Source organism: Gavia stellata, chromosome 4 (genome assembly GCF_030936135.1).
Source record: "Gavia stellata isolate bGavSte3 chromosome 4, bGavSte3.hap2, whole genome shotgun sequence".
NCBI classification, from domain to species: Eukaryota; Metazoa; Chordata; class Aves; order Gaviiformes; family Gaviidae; genus Gavia; species Gavia stellata.
In genome coordinates, this window is record NC_082597.1 from 53,297,215 (window position 1) to 53,321,450 (window position 24,236).

The 24,236-nt window shown below is 36.1% G+C and overlaps 1 protein-coding gene across 1 annotated transcript in view; it reads right to left on the bottom strand.

The window, feature by feature from the left end:
• Positions 1-24,236, bottom strand: part of ANKS1B (ankyrin repeat and sterile alpha motif domain containing 1B) — a 457,036-nt gene that overhangs the window by 225,657 nt on the left and 207,143 nt on the right. Inside the window, exons 13-14 of the mRNA XM_059816688.1 lie at positions 10,946-11,529; positions 8,826-8,898 (exon numbers count right to left, since the gene is read on the bottom strand). Coding sequence (XP_059672671.1) covers positions 8,826-8,898; positions 10,946-11,529 — 657 coding nt within the window. The remainder of the gene's footprint in view (positions 1-8,825; positions 8,899-10,945; positions 11,530-24,236) is intronic.

The following is a 24,236-nucleotide window of genomic DNA, read 5'->3' on the forward strand; positions in this document are numbered from 1 at the left end:
CTTTTTCTTTTTTTTCTCCTCTTTATGATGCTACAGATATTTCAGTCGTTTTGCACAGCATATCAGCTTCAATGGGAAAGTGGAAGTTGGGAGGGAAGTGATGTTATCCTTATTTTACAGCCTGGTTTTTGCAGTTGGCTATTGCAAAATTAAAGTTGTGGGTTCAATACTGGAGGCTTAAGAGGTCTCCCACTTTGTGACAGGGCTCACTTTATTAAAATCTATGTATTAAATGCACTTCATCAAAGTGCTTAGTTTAACCACAGGGAGATTTAAAAAGGGAAGTAACTGCTGCAAAACAGACACTAAATTATAATTAAATTATATACTTTCAAGTATATAACTTACCGCTGTGAAAACTGCCTTATGCCAACATGCCTACACATGTCTAATTAAAATTCTGCCTTAATTAAGTACTATATTTTATCTGTTTTTTGCCCTTGGAGGAGGGAGGATATTAACAGCTTTGGAGGAAGACCACTTTGCCAAAACTGCAACCATATGGCAGCAAACAGAAAAGGGCCAGCCTAATAAGGCTTCATTTGTTAAAAGTAAGTTTGGCTTCTTCTGAGTGAAATTTTAGATTCTATAGGCAGAACCATACTAGGGAAGATGAAGGTTTCATGTCTGAGTAGTGGCAGTAGAACAGATGGAAGAAAGAGAGGAAACTGAGCATGTAGCTTCTGTCAGTCAAAGGTATGCACAATTTCCATTACATGTTATAGCTGTACAGGGCATAACGTGAATTCTTACTCCTCTCATTCAGCTTTTCTGGCTGTGGCTCCACCTGATTCCATCTTTTCCTAGTCTGCTGAAGTCACATCTGCTTCACTTTCCCAACCTTTGTGCTGAAACTCATGTCCCTCACAAATCTGAAGAGCAAAATTTCTTGCAATTTTCCCCACACTGTGAAGGAGTCATTGATAACAATAGCCTTGGTCATGTCAGTAGAGAAGGCAAAATAAACAAAGAATATAGCTTTTGTATGATGACTGCCTACAACTTTCATCCTGATATGAAAGATCAGAGAACGTACACTACAAAATGTATTCTAATACAGTGCTCCATGACCTACTGTCAATTCTTGGCATTAAATATGTACTACATGACATAGAAATACGAATATGTAGTGAGCGCATCCAAAAGCAATAAAGTCTTGTTTGTGGAAAAAGATTATGTAAACTGGAGTTGTAGGGTTTATTCTGAATGCAGCAAAACCCACTGCAGCTCTGCAACTTTCAAATGAAATATGGCTCATGTGGAGTCCATCCAGGCATAGCTGTCAGGTTCCAGAGTCCTTCTGGTTTCCAAGTAGCTCTAGAGGAGCCAACTCATGGGTCTCTCTGAAGTTGTAGACATGATAATACATACTGCTGAAGTAAATATTTCAGAAGATTTGCTAGCTCCCTTGAAAGTGATTTTTTAATATGGTATAATTCTGTTGCATACACCTCTTCCAGTAACAAGCAGTATTAATCTTTGAAAGATACTCACTCACGTAGTCTCAGTGAGCAAAGTTTGGAGCCTTAATATTGATATTTAGACATAGATGCTGAATGTGATGCTAGGATTATCTCCAAGCAGAAGGGAAAGGCACTGTTCTCACAAAAGGGCAACAAATAAACTTTGTAAAATCCAACCTTGCTAAATGTAATAAGAAATTTGCTTATTTCAGCTGTACGAAAAAGGCTGTCAATATATTATGTTTCAAGCCAAAATGTAGATCAAGAAACTGAAGGATAATACAGGAAACTGTACCCTGTATGCCTCTAGGTGGAAAAATGAGGGCACTTGAGTTGCATGCTCAGGTGACCAAAGAAATTCTGACTACAGTGCACTTGTGTGCACACATCAACTGGATAGTGCATTTATGGATAGCATCCAAAAAAGAATTCATGATTAGCAGAATTATAAAATTGCAAATCACTCTCCACGTGCTAAAACATATTTAACAGAAGTGGTTCTCTCAAAAGCCCAGCTCAGTCCTAAACTGATCATAGATTATTTTGATATAGAATGACCTTCATCAATTTTTTCCTTGTCATTATTTCAATTGCTCTGACTTGAAACAATTCTTACTTTAATCATGATGACGATATGACACCCATTACACATTGTTAAAAAAAGTTATCTCTGAAGTAGATTATTTCTTGATTATTCCCTTTCAAGTGACTTGCAAGTGTAAGTAATCTCTGAATCACACACCTCTGAACAGCTACTGGGCTCCAACTAACACAGAAATACTGCTATGCATGTCTTGAAAGACTTTTTTATTGTAGAGAAAATTGTTTATAATTAGGCAAAGAAAATATGTAATTGGAGCGTTTCTTTTTACCAGAGAAGTGCAGATGGCTGATATTTAAACATATCACCTTTTCTAAATCCTTTGCAAAATGTATGTTACTAATCAGTGTAAGTATCTACTATGCCAGAAAAAAGACAGCTGGTTGATTTATTAAACTCTACCTTGTAGACAGGTTCCATCTAAATCATGTTATCACAGTAGTCATGGAATCATTACAAAATAGACTCAAAGTGAATTAGAACAGTGGCCTAATCCATTCAACTGACTCAAGCCAAGGTCAGTTATACCCCAACCATTATTTTTTTAATTCTGGCAAATATCCAGAAGTCTTTAAGATGCTTCTGAATGTAACAGAGGTTATAATCTCCCTAATAATCTATTCGGATGCTTCACTATATTGCCTTCATAATTTTGTCCTGGAGAGAAGAGGGGGAGATTCATTTCAGTTAGTTTTAGACAGCTACATCTGAGGAGGTCCTCTAGCTCCCTTTATAGATACTTCTAGTGCCATTTGCCATGCTTCAGACATTTAGATATGATGAATCATACTGAAAAAGTGCCTGCTTATCTAACTCAGTATTAGTGGTTTGGATGTACTCAATGCAGTCTACACTGCAGAAATCTGAATTTAGACATTAAGAATAAAATTAATCTGTCTGACCTACCATTATTTTCAGCAAGCCCAGGTTTCCTTAATTTGCTTACAAGAAAAACACATGAGACAATGTCAAAACCTTAACTGAAGTCCAAATACTGGGCATCTACTGCTGTCTCCTTACCTACAAAATCTGATATCTGCTACCAGCAGGGAATGAGATTGATTTAATGGGTTTGCTCTTGGCAAATCCATGTTGTCTCTTTCTTATTTCTTTGCTATTTTCTTTAAGTAGTTTATCTGTTCAATGAATTTTCTATGAATAGGAAACAATTCCCCACGTTCTCCTTCCTTTCCTCTTTTAGAGGTAAGTTCTACACCATTCTCTTTTAGTGTGTTGGTACCTCATCCATCCTCCAAGAATTCTCACAGAAACCCATTAACAGCTCTAAATTTTTCAGACAGTTATGTAACACAAAATGAAGTTTATTAAATCAATTTTAAGATACCTAACCTATATAACCGGTTCTTTCCTTATCTACAATTGAGGTTCTAGCCCTAGGATTACCTGTGCATGTCATATGCTCACTGATGACCTTTTCAGTAAATGTGTGATAAAAAGTCATGGTATGTTTTTGCTTTCTCTGCACCTACTATAAGTAGCTTTTCCTTTCCTCCAGTACCTCTTTTAGGTGCCAAAGATTTCTTTGTTCTTCTCCTCCCTATTAATGTCCTAATACAATGATGTTATATTAAATCTTAATTTCTCTTGCTAGTTGCATCTCACTGAGTGCTTTGGCACTTTTGACTTGTCTCTACATGCGTGTGTTATTCTACCATGCCTAGTAAATAGCAAATTTTTTCTCATTATGTCTAAGGTGAAAGAAAAGATGACAATTTAGCCAAGCTGGTCTTTTACACTTTCTTTTCTTCACATTGGTGAAGCTTGTACTACAGTCTTTAGTAGTGTTCTGTTGAAGAACCCACAGACTTCTCTTTAACTTGCACCCTAGATACTTTTTAAAATAAATTGTCTGAATTTATTGACATCTACCTTCTTGCGACTTTTTTTTCGTGGGCAGTCTGTCGATGTAGCTTCTTTCCCAGCAAGTGCTGTAGTAACTAAAGTCTCCCATTACTATCAAGTCCAGTGGCTTTGGATATGTATCAAGAATAACCATGTTATTTTCTGCTTTCCTGGATACCAACAGATATTTAATAGCTCTAACCAATCCTGGTTTTGAGATCTCAAAGCAACCATCATATTTTTGAAATAGCCAACATTTCCTCTCTTCTTCCCTTCCTACTGAAGAAGTTATATCCTCTACATGACTGGGCTACTAGTGTACTATATGTGATAAGTTCTCTACAATGCCAGTTTTGTCATAATCTTCAATTCTTTTCTATTCCTCATTAATTCTTTTCTTAATTCTTCTCTGTTCCTCTTTCTTCTACCATTAGTATACAAACAGCTAAGATATCTGGCAAACTGACCCATGACTCTGTCTAGTCACTTCTTTAATGCTGTTTTAAATAATCCTGTCTTTCCCAGGGGTTAGACCTATGTCCAGTTTGCATCATTTAAGATGAAGGCTTTTGTCCTTGCCACATGGTTCTTAAAGTTATCTTCTCTCAGAATAAAAGCCATGTAGTTATATTTAGGGTGTGTTTGACTGGTGCTTGACTTGGGTGTGAGAGGAGAGACAATAATATCTCTTGAATCTTCAACCTCTTTATCCATTGCCACAGAGCCTTATAAGCACTTTTGACTTCCTTAGTATCATTCTTGGCAGTATCATTAGTATTCTTTGTCATATGCTGGTGATCAGTAGAATCCTTTGCAACTTGGCAAATTTGGACTATTGTGAAGAAACACACCAGCCATAATGTAAGTGACAGGTGGTGCATATGTCTCCACATCACCTTGAGTAGAAGGTCACTAGCCAGCACCATCTTTTATTTCCTCTTGGTAATAGCGGTTGTGTACTCCTTGGGGTAGTGGATTTTTGTCTGTTACAATTGAGATTAGTTCTTATTTGCTCCTTGGTCAGCACTCCTGCTTTTGATTTCAGTGGTAAGCTATTCAGATGTCGAATGCTGCATGCCCTCAGAAGACACTGGCAGCCATCTTCCTCTCTGTAGTTTCAAGTTTACTCCTCCAGTACTGGTACTGTTACCAAAGTGAAAGGTCCGCTTTAATTTTTTTGTTTCTGAATGCATGCTGTGGATGAAGTCCTCATGACCATACACAGCCAGTTTTTATTCTCTTCTGTCACCGCTCCTCTAATTGCTTCTTAAGAGATTCCCCTGGAGATCTAAAAGAAGTCTTTCCAGATTTCACCAGTAGGAAAATATAGGCCAAAGTTCCTGTAAATCCATTCAAAGATTTCATCACAAGATGTCATCATTGTCTAATTTTAACTATAGCTATTGAATTATCAGTCTATGACATATTTCTTCTCAGGTATTTTTCACTGAGATGAGATACTATGTAGTATAAGCTCTTCATGCCTGGCAGATTAAGAATATTTGTGCTTGAATTTAATATATTTTTGTTTTTACTAACAGTTCATAAAAACGTTGAAGTATAATATGAAGTAAAGGACTAAGTAAACACTAAAATGAAGGATTCCATATCAAGCTACATTTGCTCTTCAGTATTATCAGAAATTTTACTGTTTGCTAGAAAGTTAATAGACAAGAAAAGTGAAGTTTCCTGAATATAGTGCTCAATAATCTAGATGCTTTCAGTTCAACACTAAGAGAAATCTCTTTGACTTGTACACTCTGAACATTAAACAGATTATTTTTAATCTCTACTGGATAATCTTTTTTACACATACAGAAGCATAGATCCAGAACAGTTTGGGTTGGAAGGGACCTTTAAAGGTCATGTAGTCCAACCGCCCTGCAATGAGCAGGGACATCTTCAAGTAGATTAGGTTGCTCAAAGCCCTGTCCAACCTGACCTTGAATGTTTCCAGGGATGGGGCATCTACAACGTCTCTGGCAACCTGTTCCAGTGTTTCACCACCCTCATTGTTCAAAATTTCTTCCTCATATCTAGTCTAAATCTACCCTCTTTTAGTTTAAAAGCATTACCCCTTGTCGTATTGCTACAAGCCCCACTAAACAGTCTCTCCGCATCTTTCTTATAGTCCCCCTTTAAGTACTGAAAGGCCGCAATAAGGTCTCCCCGAAGCCTTCTCTTCTCTAGGCTGAACAACCCCAACTCTCTCAGCCTTTCTTCATAGGAGGGGTGTTCCATCCCTCTGATCATTTTCGTGGTACTTCTCTGGACCCACTCCAACAGGTCCATGTCTTTCCTGCGCTGAGGGCTCCAGAGCTGGATGCAAAGATATTCAAGTAAAACTAACAAAACTCATATATTTATATATAAACTGATGAAGTATTTCAGAATTATGTTACCTGATACCATACTACTTAATTTTTATTCCTAAGCATAGGCCAGATCTTTACATTTGGCTGTGTTATGCTTAGCACAGAGCCAGGAAGGAGAAGAGAGAAGGTGAATGAGAAGTTCTGAGATGGAATTTAGGTCCTCAGTACTACAACACTTGGGCAAATAAAACCCTAAGTAAAACACATAGGGATCCAGACAATGCCAGCATCTGTAAGTAATTAGACAGGGGCTGTGTGAGGCACCTCTGAGGAACACTGGGACACCTGAGATGCTTGTTGCCAATAAACTGTAGGAGCTTAAATAGAAGAAACACACACACACAAAACGGATTTGCTGCAAAAAACTTCAAAGCAACCCCTTCATTGGGGCCAAAGACCTATCAAAAAATCTCTCAGGTTGTAGTATCAGTAAGAAAAACCTATGTATTGCCTTGTGGTAGTTAATAAGCGCTAATTAACACAAGCTAAAATCTTAAGTCAAGTAAAATCAGTTGTTAAATATATAAATATCACTGTAATAAGGCTCCACTTGATTGGTTACTCCAGTCTGCTAACGGTGAGAAATAAAGACTCCTTATTTTCTGCTAGATAACCCTATTATTTTGTTAATAAAAAAATAAGAATATACTTCAAGTATAACATTTATGCACTTGATATCATAAGAGTTCCCTTTGCTTTGCTGCCTAAACTGTGTTTGACTGAACGTGGAAAAAGGCATAAAGGAATGAAAAGTGGAAAACATACATGTGAAGCTGCATATAGCCAGCTCTATAACAGAAAGAAATGTCTTTACTGCAGTCTGCATGTACAGCAAAAGTGATTAAATTTAAAGAAAAGTAGTTGTATTATGATTAATAGTACATAGCTTGTTTTCTTCATTAAGAACAAAATCAGATTATTGTTCTAAACTAGCTGAAGATCATTAAAGACTTGACAGAAAAGAAAAAATGTTGGTTTGCAAGAAGCTGCACGCCGAATAGAAAAAAAGTTGTGACTCAGAATCCCCTCTGGGAAAAGATGAAACAAAGAAAAGAGTAGATCTCCAGCCAATTGAAAGAGCTGAAGAACCAAATGCCACATTTGAATGCCAAGAAAAATAACACATGCAGTAAAAGCCACAAAATTGCTGATGACAAGAGTTTTGAGATATTTTCTGATCTTAAAAGAAAAAAGTAGAAAAAGAAAAGCAGTGGTCAGTCATAGGAAGGGACAGAGTAGTACTTACACATCACTAAGTTATGCAGATTTGTATACACATACTGTTGCTTTTGTCTCCTTTTCGTAGCTCTTACTTGCTGTGCAACTTCTTAATGGATACCTGATTTTGCATTTGGTGCCTGTGTACTACCATGATAAAAACTAATAAGCAGCAAATCCTGAATTACTTATAATATCTTCAGAAATTTTTAACTATCTCCTAACCTAGAGTTTCTCTATGAATAATTTTCTCTTCCAACACTGCAAGTTTCAGAAAGAAAAGATAGCCTGCCAGGACAACACAACTAGCACTTTTCATGATATTGCCCCTTACTCTTTTAGAAAAAAAATATCTGTATCTGCTTATTTTTTCTGCAATTATATTTGTACTCAAATCAGTTATTTTCTTTTTTTCCTAGATTCCCTTCTCACTGTCCAGCTACTGTTAAAATAGCTGTGTCAACTCTATTTAATTGACAAGACACAGTTTCATCCTGTACAAATATAATGCTCCATGAAATGGACAGTTGTTAAAATACCTTTTTTTTTTTTAATTTTAAGCAATAAGGTACATAGTCTTCTGCCAATATATAAACCCAAGTAATTGCATGCAATTGCTAGCAGGGATGTACCAGTACTCTTGAGTTAACACAGCTTTGCCTCAAGACCAAATTATTCAGACAGACAAGTCAGTTTTCTTTCCATGAGTTAGGAAGAAGACATAGTAAAATACTTTCAAAATTCTTATCAGCACAGTTGCATAGGTTTATGCTGACATACCAATAGGCTAGTCATGACTTAGAGTTTTTAGAATTCACCATGGTAGGGAAGGTTCGCAAATTTTCCTGTCATAGCTAACAACAGTCACTGGCTGTCAACAACATTTTCAGCCCTGTGCCAAATTTTTGCTCGAAGCAGCATTAGATAATATAATGCTTTAAAAAGTGTCAGCAGCTATTGGATTATATATACTCAGGGTCCCATCATTCCAAACAAAAACTTAGCTGAAAAAGATTGGAAAATATCCCCCTAGAAGAAAGGTTTCAGTATGAAGACATTAATAGACTATTTTTTCTGGTAAGATTTCAAAACAACATTAATGACTCCAATATGCTATTTAAAGTAACAGCTCCAGGATACTGCGCCTAATGCGTCTCTAACAGTAAACAACATTGATTCTGTTCATGGTTGTTCAAATACCTACAAATGATTTCAGCACAGGGGGTTACTTAGCAATATCTTATCCACAGTCTCCCTATAGACAGTTAAGTTGAAATTAAACAATAGTTAGTTGTTTTTCCTTACTTGTAGTGTGAGCATTCATCTCCCCCAGTCCAGTATTAATTCCAGCATCTATTGAACTCATTATTTTATCAATCTACAAAAGAGAACAGTGAAAACAATTGATGGGCCCCATCTTTGTTATTTTCGTTTAGGTTTTCATGCATAAATTTACGGCATTATTACTCACATTAGGAGAACAACAATCAAGATTGCAAAATGCAAAAATCAAAGGTAGACAACCAATTTCTCCACTTTGGTTTTTATTTTGCAACATTTGTACGCTAGCAAAAGCTAAAGCTTGAGACTAGTATTTCTTTTTCTACAGTACAGTTCCTTTCACACTGACAACTCTGGTCATCTAGGTATATCTCATTCTTTGAAACTACTTTGTCATATTTCAGTATATAAATACAAAGGAGAAAAATGCATATATTAAACTATATATGGATTTCAATGGATTTTAATTTTATAGGCTCGTTTCATTTGATGATCTCTCAATAGAGATCTATTTAAGCAGTAATATTAATGCATAAGAATATTGTTTTGTGTGTTATAAAGTACTAAAGCAATTGTTCAGTTAAGATTTCCAGAGAATTTCCTAGCTCCCTTTTTTCCATCTGCCCCAAGACCACTGAATAGGTATGAAACATAGCTGTGTCCTCACATACCGCAGAATGATATTGTTTGTGAAACAGCACTACATTGATCCCAAAACTCATCTGCACATTTCTAAATTACATTGAACTTACTATGTTGAAACTAGTATACCTATTTTATTTTCCGTAAGAACAGGACAAAACAAAAAGTGAATTCAAAGGCTGGTGTCTAAGAAGGCAGATACAGAGAACCAGGTTTTATCGAGCTTAGTATTAGGACTATTAGGAAAACTGTCTCCTTTTTAAAAACTATGTACTAGTCACTGGTGAGAGGAGAAAATCTGGGAATTATGTCAGAATCTGCAGATTTAGAATTCATAGCTTTTTTTTTTTTAATAAACTACATTTTTCTTACTCTTAAGAACAATCAAACCTTGGTATCCCCCTTTTATTGGGGGAGGCGAACTTGGACCTGACTCGTTTCAGGATTTCATAACAGTGTATCCAAGTTATTAAGATCAAAACCTGATCCTAAGTACCTTTCCATTGAGAAAGTATGTCCTTTACAACAAAAACTACCTTCAGATGCCCTAGCAAATCAGACATTCAGATGAGCTGGAAACATTTTTCTAGAAAAACAACCAATCACACAAACAAGCTCTGGGTCCTTCCTGAAATAAAATGGCACTCTGGAGATATATACATTTCCCCATAGCAGTCATTTTAAAGAGAAATGTCTGCTTCTCTGTAATAGCAGTAAAGATCTGAACACTTCCCACTCTTAATTTACCTCAGTAAGATGGGAACTTTTGTGTCTATGAAGAATCATTTACATTCTTGAAATACAGCACAGGAGAGAAAAAAAAAAAAAAGGTGTCTAAAAATTATTTTAAATCTAGTTCTAAAACTAAAATAAAGTCTCTTCTATGAGCAGGCATGTGCACTACAAACTCAGTGTGGACATTTCTTTTAATAGTCCCAAATTCATTGTAGCTATAAGTGTATTCTCACTTCACACAAGAGTCAGGTATATGCCAAGCATTCTGTACACAGGGTACATACCAGTTGGAGGGTATGTTATATAGAAAGGTTTTGTAGAATGCATCACCAACCTAATAATCTTAGACTCTCCATTCCTGCCATTTTCTCTTGTGTCCTGCTGGTGGGCATTGCCATGGTGGGAAATAATTAACAAATATGTAAATAGTGTGCATAGCTACAAAGAATTTTACCAATTTTATTAGTGTCAGTGGTGAGGGCTTCAGTAGCAAATAATTTCAATGTCACAACAAATTGTAGAATTACTTCTGGCTAACTTCATTCACTATGGAAACAATAGACTTCATTAAGTGTACAGCATTTTGATAAGAAATGCATTGCATTTTGTGCCAGATGTCAAACTACCATGCATTACACTATGACACACTCTCCGAGGATTTGCAGTGTGGAAGATTCACTTTTTATTTCATCTCTGAAACTGAGAACAAAAACAGTATTTTCATAATACCATATATTTACTTGTACTTAAAAATGAACAAAACTTACTTCTTCCCATTCTGATGTGAAGGAAGGTGTCCTCTCCGAATTCCCTTTGGAGCACTGTTGGTTTGCTGTGGGTTCACCCCAGTTGCTTCTTGCTTTTTTGTCATTTGGTGGATGGGTGATAAGATTAGAATCAGATTTTGAAACATTTTTGCACAAATGCATTTCAAGCAAAGTCTTTGGTAAAGATCGTATTCTCCCAAGTGTGCATGCTCGCTCCACAAATCCCCCAGTAGTAATCACCCATTGTTCACTTATCCTTGTTGATGTGCCAACCAATGTATGATTTTCTACTGGTTTAGTTTTAGTATAAAATATGGTTCTGTTTACAACTGGTGGCTTTTTTTTCTTAACAGGAGGATCAGTGTTGCTTTCTTTCTGTAGCTGTATCTGCTGCACTGTGCTCTTGCTCAAAATGCTTTTCTCTAGTGGACCACTGCACTGGTTTGCTTTGCTGTACAGCTGGAGTGGATTATCAGGTGGGTCACATGCAGGTGATGATCCATGAAGTAAACCTGCAAACTGTTCAGCAGGGTGTCCTTCAGGAAGTTCACTTTCAGTGGATGTTTCTCCCTGGCAAAGACACTCTGAAAAGAGAGAGTACCTTGTAAAAAACCAGGGTGATAAAATATTGCGAACAACAAAACCCTTACTCTCCACAAAATGACTTCTGTATGCTGCTTGGTTCTTTCTTATGTACAGATATAAAAGATACTTATGCCATGAATTGATTTATTATTCTCTTAAAAACTAATTCTCCCCTTAAACTTGACTATTTTATCCTGGCTGGTTGAAAAACAGCCAAAACCACTCAGTGCTAGACATAAATTCCAGGAAAAACCAACTTTATAAAATAAAATAGGTCATTGCTATTCCATCAAGTTGATGGTGTCTCTTTTAATTTGTTATTGAGTTGAAATGTTTACAAATTATACAGTTTAATATGATAAATTAGCTAAGTTACTTTATAGGTAGTAAAACACATGAAGAACCAGTATTGTCAGGAGTATTGTTAGTAATTTTTCTTTTTATAGTCATTATAATAATAGTGAATTTACACTATGGTGTATTTTTACTGACAGTGTCTAAAGAATAGATCTGAGTGTTGCTTTTATTTCTGTGAGCTTTTGAGAATAGATTCAGAGTAATCGTAACCATTGGAAAAAAGAATAGGAAATTAAGTCTCTTTGAAGTAAGTTTTATATGCAATTTAGCACACACACAAAACAGGAACTACACAAAAAATGCACTTTTTGGCACAGTTCAGAGTGGATTATTAAAAATTTATAGCTCTTTTTATGCCTGTTCCTGTAAGGACTAGGAAAAAAAAAAAAAGAGACCTTTTTCTACCTGTGCCGCCTTGCTTAAAGTGTTGGTGTGGATAACATCACTCTATCATGTGACACTCCACATGGCATTAATTTTGCATATTCTACTCAGAGTAACTGTGTCCCCACTAACATTTGCATCTCTATAACTACTTCATTAAAGATAATTACATTCTTCTCATTCCTCCTAGAAGTTGTATGTTCATATGTAGACTCTAAATGCAGGACTGTATGCACAGCACCAGCTACCAGAAGGAATCAAGAATAGCTTCATGTCATAATTTGCAAAGAAATTGAATGGTTTCCTCCTATGTGCTAAAATATCTGCTTGTAAAAAAAACCCCACAAATCTCAAAATACCACTTCTAAAAGGAGACAGTATTTGATTATATGAATGACGGAAGAAAGATTTTGGTGTGTACTTCAAAACACCATCAGCTCTTTTACTAGTCAGCAGCTTAAAAGTGTAAAACTACATGGTTTTCCCATTTGTTGAAGTATCAGGATATCTACCTTTTCTTCTTTGGGAAATAACTGACTAGAATATACAATTAAGACATTTTGCAACTAAAAAGATGTGGGGTGTTATGGCAAAAGGTTGAATGTTGGACGTGACAGAGCTTAAGGAATCAATAATGCCAGAAAAGTTGGTTTGGGGGAAAAGAGCAGGGGAAAAGGAGGACATGGGACATTCTCACTTTCTTTGATTTCTGAAAGTTGCTGAATTAATTGTATGTCTGCAATTTTGAAGGTGAACTTAAAATGAAAAATAAACGCTGCAAATAATGTTTGACTTTGCTGTTTTTTCCTTACATGAAAAACTCAGTAGCTGGGATTCAGCTCCAGATTAAGACATCTCATTTTACATATCTACATAGGTAAGAAGTATGTTAGCTCTCAGCGTAGTCAGAGATCAGATTGATAAATTCAGTGGATCCTAGAGAGTGATGCCACTCACTGCGTGTTGTGTCTGGTCAGTTGAATTGCGCCCTGTACTCTGTTAACTGTATTGACTAGACTGCCAATGGCTATAATGGGAGATGGCATTCAGTTTGCGTTCAGACACTTACATTTAGATGTCTTAATCATGAACTGAATTCTACTCTGCTGTTCCAGAGATGAGTCTTAACAGTTGCCTATTGAACTTAATTAAGAGATAAATGTTTTTGTGAGGACAAAGTAAGAAAGAAGAATAAATCTGGAAAAAGAAAAGCTTACATACACCTGGATTGCAAGGATTTCGCTAATATCTACATTATCTTCACTAATATCTTTGCTATATCTATACTACTAAATAAAACTTTCATTTGATACCCTTTGCTTTAACTAAGAGCTGTGTTAATTATATGACAAAGGAAACAAAGATCTCATAGCTATGCTTTCTTCGCCCTGATTTTGAGCAATGCAAACCACATCTATATTGGGCAATAAAAAAGGCTGGGTTGTCAGGAAAAAATAGTATGTGGCCATGATAAAGGTTAAGAAGCAAGCAGCATTGCATGCTGCACTGCAGTCCTAGAACAGGTTATCCAGAGAGGTGGCATCTCCACTCTTGGAGGTTTTCAAGACCTGGCTAGGAAAAGTCATGTCTGATCTGATGATGACAGTCCTGCTCCAAACAGGAGGATGGACTGGATGAGCTCCAGACATCCCTTCCAACCAACACTTTAATGATATAATTATAATTCTGAATCTTTTGACTTTTTAATTGATAACTGTTAAGTCTAACGCTCTTTTAATAAAGACTAGTACTATTATTTTAGTTTCCTAATGCAGTTAATACTTAATACTTTCATGTTCAGAGAATAATGAGAGTACAGAAATGGACTATACCACTGCTCTAAATAGTACAGTAGCCTACCACTCACTGTATTGTTCTAAAGAAATCATAGAAGGAAAAAAATAATCCAGGCAATAGAGTCATAAAATAATCTGCTAGAGTACACTTTTCTTTCTTATTCCAAGTCAGTATTTGTTGATCTAAGACCTGAAGCATGAGATATTAAATAAGCTCTTCAAACTGCACCATATCTAAAACTGCAACTATATGTCTTCATTGTTCATGTGAATGTCCAAGATCTCAATCTCAAGATATAATGCTTCTTCTGTATCCTTGCTAAAACAGGCAACTTTACTTAAAAAAAAAAAAAATTATCCTTCCTTAGCTTTTAATAATTACCCATATCTGAGACTGGTGTCTTTTTATTGTTGCATATTTCTGCCATAAATTTTAAGACAACTAATACTGAAATCAATATTTATTCTGAGGCTTAGTAGTGATGCACAAAATGTGATATTTTATGTATTGTTTTCTGTCTGTTTTTAAACATATCAAAATTATTTTTGTTCTTTTGAATACTGCTGTGCATTGAAAAAAATAATTTCATTAAGTTGTTTATACTGATGATCAATGTCCTGTGTGGTTAATCTTAAATCTATTGATATAGCTGAGAAATTCAGACTCTTCATTGCTATAGTGTTCTATCCCCTAACTTTATCATATGCTTTTGAACCTTTTCATTAGATGCTTTATTTTTATTTATTTCAACCAACTTAACTGGCAGTAAGAAACAATACAATATGCAATTATATTGCATAGGTCTATACTCAGTGAACAGTAAGTTAATGATACTAGTTTTGATTTCTCATGGGCTTTTGAATAAGTCTTCTGAGAATGAGGATACCAGGGAGAATAGGTGGAGAAGTTCAAGCTCTTGGATTGAATCCCAATGGAGAGAAGTTTTCTGCTTATGATAAATTATTTTTTTTTCTTTTTGCAAGAACATTTATTTTTGTAATCTTAAAAAAAAGCCAACAGAAAGAGATCTTGCTTCCTCACCAGATACTGCTTTTCTTACCACCATATCTTTTTACTTATAAATAGTATCCTAAATACCAAAACATAAACAGATGTAATTTCTACAGGTCTTTAGTGTTATTACAAGTGCACGTACAGCTTACCCATCTGAGTGGATTACTTCTGAAAATCACTGTGATACTGCCGTATCTCTGTTGCATGGAAAACGTTTACATTTGGAACTACAAATAAATTCAATTCTGCCATAATCTCAAAGCCACAGATACATATTGCTATTATAACCTGTTTATATAGAACCAAACTGGTATTTAGGCAGCAGATTGCAATTCAGTCAGCTATTTATTTACACACTGGTGCACCCCAGCACAGTTGCTTGTGGTACATATATAGAACTCTGTGGAATACCATTTCTCACTTTCAGTATCTCAGTTATAATTTACAGATGCTTCATCAAACTCACATATCTATTTTCTGAATCTGACTCCAAGATTACAGATCACATTAAGGAAATCAGGAGCATACTAAATACTGTGAATTCTGCATTCATGTAAAATTGGAAATCAACTTATTCACATTTGTATCTCAAAGAGATTCCATGTTCAAAACTAAAATACATTCAGGAGAATAACAGTTGTTAATAATAGTAATGAAAAGAGCTGTAATAGATAAATCATAACAACAGAGTTACATCTTTCACAGGCATGGCTGTTGCCATGGTACAAGTTTCTCATGTAAAATAAAAACCCACTAGAAATTTGTTCTATAGCTATGGTAACAACTGTACTGTGACACCTGCACTATTAATCTATTCAAGTTCTGTTTTCATTTGATCCAGAAATATGTTTTTAGCAGCACATTTTGCACATGTGTAATATCTGTCCAAAAATGTAATCTCAACTCCCTTTTCCTCACAGTCACTTGATTGATAAAACTAACAGTCACAACTGAGTAATATTTGGAGAGTACCCTCCCATAGACAGGTGGTAAACAAAGAAGTCATCTTATTTGCTTGGTAAAGATTGCTTTGGACACACTGAAATACCTTAAGTAGTGATAATATTGGTTGTATTGCCAAAGTGATACCATAAAGTAGGATGATCAGCAAGAGAAAGTATAAGGCAGAAAATTCACAGTATTTAAAAACTGAAGCTGCAATGTTCAGGAAGGCATTATTTCACACAGCAAACAACATGGTGCTCTGACCAAACTCCAGCTCTTGGTGGCAGTAAGTTGGCTGCAGATATCTTTGATGAGGCACTGCAATGTTTTCTCACTCTTGTAAATGTTATAGCAAGGTACCATGGACCTGTGTGGGAGATACAACAACACAACTACTAAGCAACTAATGAAGAATGTGGGCTTCTAGTGTCACCAGCAACAACACAGAAAAGGAGCAACAGTGTCCAGTCAGACTGCTGTTTCTCCTTCTGCTTCCTCCTAAATCTAAAGAAACCACCAGAAGGTGGTTTGCAAGGTTGGTGTCGGCAGTCTCCAGGCTCTGTGCCCAGGTTCCAACATTCCCAGCTTCTCAAAGGCATACAGTCCCTCAGAAATCACAGTAAAATTCTCTGTGGATTATGTTTTTGCTCTTACTAGCTTCATAACTGCCAATTCAATCCCTTAACATCACAGTCTGCACTTGACTGTGTGCTGAAGGTTTTTACTGTCTCACTATCACTACCTTCTTGGTAGTTTCACTGTCCACATTTTACTCATCTGTTTCACAATGACCTGTTTCACAGGAACTGCAAAAGATGAGAAAAATTTTGGGGAAAGATAGTTCCGTACAGAGTTTTCTGAACATTGCTTGCCAGCCTCTAATGAAGAAAATAGCTTTCCGTGAGGAACGATATTAGTTGGCAATTGCTGCTAATTCTAAGCACATTATAATATCCAAATATAGTTCTTGTCCAAAATTTCAGCAATAGGAGTGTAATGTGCTGCAAATCAAGTTAATTTTAACTCTTATAGAGATGTATAGACTCTCCTGTAAATTTTCAGAAATTTATTTTGATACTCATACAATATATTCTATATTTGAGGGGGACATAAATGTAATTTTTACATATTTCACATAGAAGGTTAATCTTTAACTGCAAAATTCAACCTAGACAAAAATACAGAGCTGCAGCTGCCACCTCCATAATGTTGTTTCCATGAGAATTTTTATGTGACTGTATAAGGCATGGTTCCTAGACGTCTTAATGACAGACACACTCTCATGAACCATCACCTTTTACAGCACAAGAATCTGCCTTATACCTGCTCATCAAAATAAGAATCCTTCAGAAAACTAACATGTTAACATGTTTATAGACTAAAAATTTCAGGCAGATAAATTAATGTTCAACTTCCCCGAGCTGAAACACTGGACTAATCCAACATCTGTGTTCAAGCTAAAATTCTACTAGAATACTTCAACTCTACCATGCAGCAAAAATAAAAAAAACACAGTATTTCTTTGTAACACTCAAGCAATCTTTCGTAAGAAATTCTGAGAAATGAATGGAAATTGATACAAAATGTAATTTTGCAGAAAGATCACATATAATTGCATTGAGAAATTCTGTGGTAATCTCTTCTTGCAGGAGAAAGCTAGCAGTTGAGTGGGCTGTGTCTGTGCTCAGAAAGTACATGTTAATTTGACAATGTAGTACAGTAGGGAAGAGTAATAGAAGAGGAAAATTTGGTGACACTTAATAACCAAAATCAGCGCAAAGCAATATGAAAGTGACAGGTGAGCTCTTGAAACCATATCCTTTTGTTGAAGACTCTAATGAAACCTCGTTAATTGTTCCACTCCTGATATTTCACACATCAAATGCAAAGAAGGAATGATAAAGTCCTCCACCAACTGGGAACAAAACTTACTAATTGACAAGGCAAAAGATATTGGAAAAATAATGGATGATTTTTAGAATGCTGTTTCTAAAAGGAGATGTTCCTCAACAATTTCAACACTTGTTTTTACAAGGAAGGATTTGCCTAAGTAACGTTTCAGTTTCCCCAAGCATAAAACAAAAGCAGAAAGAATACAAAATATATGTTCTGGCATTTGCACTGATCGTACAATTCTGTCTTTCCTAACCTTGATAAAGAATGTATTTCTGATTTGAGCAGTGTTTTTAAGATGTGATACAAAGTAGTTTGCCTCTCCTCCTCATTCCATATACAAGCTCATCTATCCTCTGTTTCATCTTCTAATTATATTTCAAAGCCAGCAAGAATGGAACCAGGGATTTAATAAGAAATAATGTAAAATAAACACCTCCCCCCACCCCAAATGGCCTCATTTAATTTCTGCAAAATTTCCTGTTAGGTAGTAGAAACAAAGCTGTAAGGGCAGAAAGCGTATAAATATTTAAAATGTCTAGAAAATACCCCTGGCTGTAGAATTACAGTCCAGTTCTAGGTGTAGATACATGCAGTCATGGAAGATTACATCCAGAACAGCAAAGTTTTTCAACTCTATGTGGAACATTTACTGCAATTTTATATAATTACTTATATGTAACTGTTTTGAAATGAATCACTAAAAATCATGGTCTTTTAGCAAGCTTGCAACTCACTACATCTTTTTTGTTATAAATACTGGGTGGGGAAAGTGTAGGAATAAAAAATAGGTTCTCTATATTAATTTTCCCCTAATGATTTATTTGGAGGTTGTAAATGTGAAAGGATAACCACATAAATTCTTTTGAAAAGTATTTACAAATTGTAAGTGATCTTTAAAACAAAAATTAATCTAAACGATTATGTGCAAAAGAATTTAGGTAAGAATATTAATTTTCTAGGCAGACTGACAATCTCTAAAAGATGTTTACTTTTCAGAAATAACTGTAGTTACTTTAACAAGTAACATCACATGCAGGATGCTTAAAAACAGATTCTGTGAAAAGAAGGGAAGAGATTCAGGTTACTAAACACAGACATATATGGCCATTTTAGACACAGTAGGGTATCCAAGGTGACTGTAAGGGCTGACAGATGTGACACACAACCTACTGGAAAACTGGGGCTTTCTGGGAAAGTAGCTAGAGGCCAGAAAGGGTATCTGGAGTATCCCAATTGGTCTAGACATCTCTGTTTAGGCACTTTAATTGTTTCTTAGAGGTCAAATGGTAGCAGACAAGAAGTACTGATGGTGGTACCCATGTAGACAATACATCTCAAAGAATCCATTACTATAGAATAAATAATTCCTTAAAGTGATTCTGTGCATGTACCCCACTTCAGATGACTCAGATACACTTACCTTAGATAGGAACTCAAAACTTGTCAGCATTTTAAGTAATGATTGTTGGATACTTCTGCCAACTAGCCATCAAGTTAAGAAGCCAGATCACCTGAGGGGCACAGAGCATGAAAGGTTCGCTGACCCCAGCTCAAGACATTTTGGAAACATATGTGCATTTGGAACATGGAATTAACCTGCTATGAATTCACTATGACTGCTAGGAGAGTCAATGTGTGGCTTTATTAAGCTACTAGGATGCAGAAAAGCACTAGCTCAATTTCAGATTTAGTTATATCATTAGACTACAATGGTTCAGACATGGAAGAGCAGTGAATGGACTTGGAAGACAATTATCAACTTTCAGGCTCCATCACAAATGACACTTAACTAAGCTCTCTTACTAACACAGAGCAAAAAGCACCTAAGGAGCTAAAAGGACCAGTTGAAAAAAGGGAAGAGAAATGATTAATCTGCAGCTGCCTGAGGCAAAAGTTGCAAACCAGCCTCATTCAGGCTATTTGCAGGACCATCTTGGTTAACTGGATTTTACCAACACTTACAGAAACTTTCTCCTTGTCTTAAAAGAGCAGATATAGGTAAGAAAAGCTCATTTTAGTACTTTTCTCTGACTGCTTTGTATACTTACATGCATAAAAAATACGATTATGAAAAACTGCGTGAATCATCAACTAGTTGCTGGTCACAAGCTCCCACAGAGATATTTCCTTGATATTTCCAAATATAGGTCAGTTCTTTTGGTTAGAAACAGAAGGTTTGCCATGCATGTTTCTGAACTACAGAGTTTGATACAGAGAGGCACAGTTTAATCCAATTAAAACCCTACTTACATAACTGGTGGAAAATTCACGCAACATAAGTGCTACACGTAGAAATCCTGAATTATTTATCTTCTGTTAGGGTCATGTGAAAGGTAGAGGACAGAGTTTCATTTAGTGAATAGCTGTGGCAACAGAAAACATTACCACCTACCCTGCTCCTCTTCAGTCAGAAGGTGTCATTCAACAGCTCCACTGCCAGAGCTGTTTGTAAGAATGGCCTCTGATCTGCTTAGGACAAATCAGCTGCGCCAATTTGCGTAGAACAGTTGAGTTCATATGGCTTATTTTTCTTGAGATGGATTAGAAAGTGCTCACAGAAACCCTTCACCTGAAGCCAGATCTGTGGGTGGCCACCTATGAAAGAAGTGCAATGACAAGGAGGTGCTGGTAACATCTTCAGTCGCTTCCACAGAATTCATTCATGAAAGGATGATACTTCTCTGCAATGTATGGGTCAGCTTTCCTCTCTGAAACACATCAGGTGGATAACCCCCTAAGACACCAAATGCTTGTGCTTTTCAAACATGTTACACCTACTGAGAATACCATTTTCTTAGATAGGTGAAATAATGTGCATGATGACAATAAATATTAGCACGGTCTAATGAAGAGGACTAATTTACCAAGCTAAAAAGATTTAAGATAGTATAGCTTTCAAAGACATCCTCCAGACTGGTAGAAACACATGAATAAAAAAATTTAAGAGTCTAGGAACTGTAAACAGGAAGACAGAATGTGACTCTAAGTGATCAAAAACTACATTAACATTGGTGGGAACTGTCCCATTATAGGCCCATAATCGATAGCCCAGATTCTGCTCAGGTAACAGCCTGACCAGAATATCAGGAATAATAAGTTGTAGAAAACTCTTCCCCACCAGAGAGCTCCATCCAGTTGTTGGCACATCTTTAATAAGCACACAAAACTTCCTTACTATGTAATTAGATACTTGGATTTAAAAGCAACTTATTTACAGAGACAACTAGTTCTTATCTACAGTGTCAGAGGAAATAAATGCTTCAATATAGGTTGTAACAAATTCATCAGGTCCTTAAACAAGAAATATCTGAAGCAAGACAGGCCTAGAATGTTATTACTTCATTCTGCTCTAATTTACTTATGTTTCACTCAGTATGAGGAAGACTGATGAACAGACATTGATAATTATGTTTGCCTATGAACTAAGGACCCAGATCAGCCAGATCTGATCTTCCTATCGTACATGTATTATTTCTGCTGTTTAAGCAAGTGTGCTTACATTTCACCTGAGGAACAGGTGAGGAGAGAACAGATCACTGTGATCCTGTTTTGTAGATACATAGACAGGCAGGATCTGCATCAACAGGGAAGTCCCATGCGAATACCAGGTGAGCTGATAAATAAACATGTACCTCCTGCAGACAGAGTTGTGAATTCTATCTTAGTTTACCATTCTCATAGGGATTCCCATTTTCAGTTGGAAACATCAGATGAAGCTGAGGAAGATTTTCCTTCTTGCCATAATGGATTCTCAAGAGAGAGAACTCTGACAAAGGGCAGGGAATTGCAACTAGAAAAGCTAAAAAATTGCATGGAATAATCCATATTTATGAACTGTAATATGCAACAGTTTAAAATTATAGCATTTTTAAAGGAGGACTGTATATCTAAGAGGGCAGGGATAGAGAGGAGGCAAAAAAGTAGTACAGATTTCCTAAAAGCTTTGTACAGTCATGACTGCTATTCAGACAGGCTACTGTGAAGTAGACGCTTGTATGAATGCAGAGAAATAATTAGGGGATCACCATCGTCTAAGTTTTTTATTCTTCTTCAGAAGAATCCCTTCAAAATCTTTGTAGAATGAACCAACAGTTAGAAGACTTACATTTGAAACAATTTGGTCAGCTCACCTGCCTCCTTCAAAGATCAGGGGAACTGAGAATGGAAATAACAGAGATGGCAAATTTTTTCATTGAATAGCACATAATCTATTGGACCTCCTTGGACCCATCATTTTATTCCTCATCCAGTGGATAATTAGGACCTTCCTTAGGGGGCTGTCCACAGGAGATACCTGGACTTCCTTTGTACTGAAAAAACCAAACAATGAAGTTCTGCCACAGCAATGCATTTGTCTATTGGCCACCCCAGAGTTTTGTGCATGTCAAATACACTCTACGAAGGTATCTGAGCCACCATTTGCCTTTTAGATGTAACAGTCCCCCCTTCTTCTAGTTCTGATCACTGTGGTCAGTCAGGAAGTAGATGGTTATTTCCATTCATTGTGTGGTTCCTGACTGTAAGGTTTGCATGGTTAAGGTGAAGGAACATGCTACAGTTCTCTCAGCATTTCTCAGTGAAAACTTAGAAAGGTTGCTTTTTCATTTCACATGACAACAAACTTCCAAACCTCAGTATTCTTCATAATAAAAGTATCTCCCAGACAATGATTTCAAACACTTTGTCAGTATTGGATGATAGAGTCAAAAGCTAAAGTGTTCACATTTCTCCTTTGAGCTTTTAGGATATCTCTTTCCATCGTTTCTGTTTTGGAAAGGGACTCACTCTCAGCAGGTATATATTAATTTTGGTGAGAGTGGCCTGCTTCAAATTGTCCCTTCTAGAATACTTGTTTTCAGTCACTACAGAAAAAAGGTCAGAGCTCTTGGACTCAGCTTCCTTGCACACACTCCCTCTCCACTCTCTCCTTCTTTCCCCTTCTTACCCCCAAAGAAAAGAGAAATTATTAAAACTGGCAGAGTGGCTAAGTAAGTTCATCAGTCAGACATACAAACAGAGTAGGAAAGAGCAGACCTACTGTTTTCTCACATGCATTGTTCTTTAACTTGGGTGCTAAGTTGTCGCTGACTTCCATAGATTAACATATTCATACTGTGTTTAAACCTCAACATATCTTCCTGCAGAGTATTTCTAAGATGTGGCCTCTACTTGCCCAGCTAAAAATTGCTACCCAAACCATTGTCTTGGATCTATTAAACTTCAGGCCCTCTGACCTTGACCCATTCAAGAACTCTTCTACAAAAGTCACCTTCTTGGTTGAGCATGTTACACGGTTTGGTTCTCACTGTTGCTTTTAAGGCGATTTGTGGCTTACAAATTCTTTCTTAATAAGCCCTCGAAGTCATCAAATAATCAATTCCTGTCTTTCATGTGCTGGCAATTATTACTGTTTTGCTATTTCTACTTCTGCTGAGAAGTCATGTAGCAGAATTGGATTGTTCCAATATTTCATGATTCAAAGAGATTGTAAAACAACTGCATATTTCAACTAAATTGACAGCTATAGAAAAATTAACATTGGTATGTATTATGTTGCTGAAAAAGACAATTCCTTGCATTCCCTCGAGCCCACTGTTGCTGCTATACAGATCTACAGAGGTTCAGGATCAACTTGCTTTGAAACAACACTGATTCTTCCAGTGTTTTCCTTCATAAAGTTCTGCTCTGGCAAATTGTTTAACCTACCAACCACACTCAGGAGAACTGAGTATGCAGAAGTAGTTCATTAAGTCAATCATAATTAACAAATAATTGCAGACACAATATTACAATTGTTTTAATTAGAATATTCTTAATTTGGAATAGATTGGAAATCAAATGATCACAGTCTCCCACAAAATTTACACAAGTCACTTTTTTGTTGCTTTAAAAAAGCAAACAAACATCACTAGGAGCTCCACATATCAGAGAGCACCATACAGATACCAGAACAAAACCCAGCAGATGGGGTTTTTTTTTTTAATTTTTTTAAAAGCTTTTGTTGTTAAAGTAATGAGAAATGACAATTAAAACATTTTAATCACTTTTCTTATTAAAAGTGGGCAAACACCTTATTGCTCCAATCTTGTAACTAATCAGAAAGAAAAAAGACAGGGAAAAGAAGAGAAGAGAGAAGAGAGTAAAAATAAGAGGAAAAAAAAGGAGCCATCCTGAAGACCAAAGATTTTAAACCCAGTAACTTCTGATGAGGTTTTCAAATTACGATTAGTCCTAAATAGGACTTTTTTAATGTGCAAAGTGTTTTTATGATTTTTTTTAATTAGTTTTCAAAAATCTCATGAAGATACAAAGA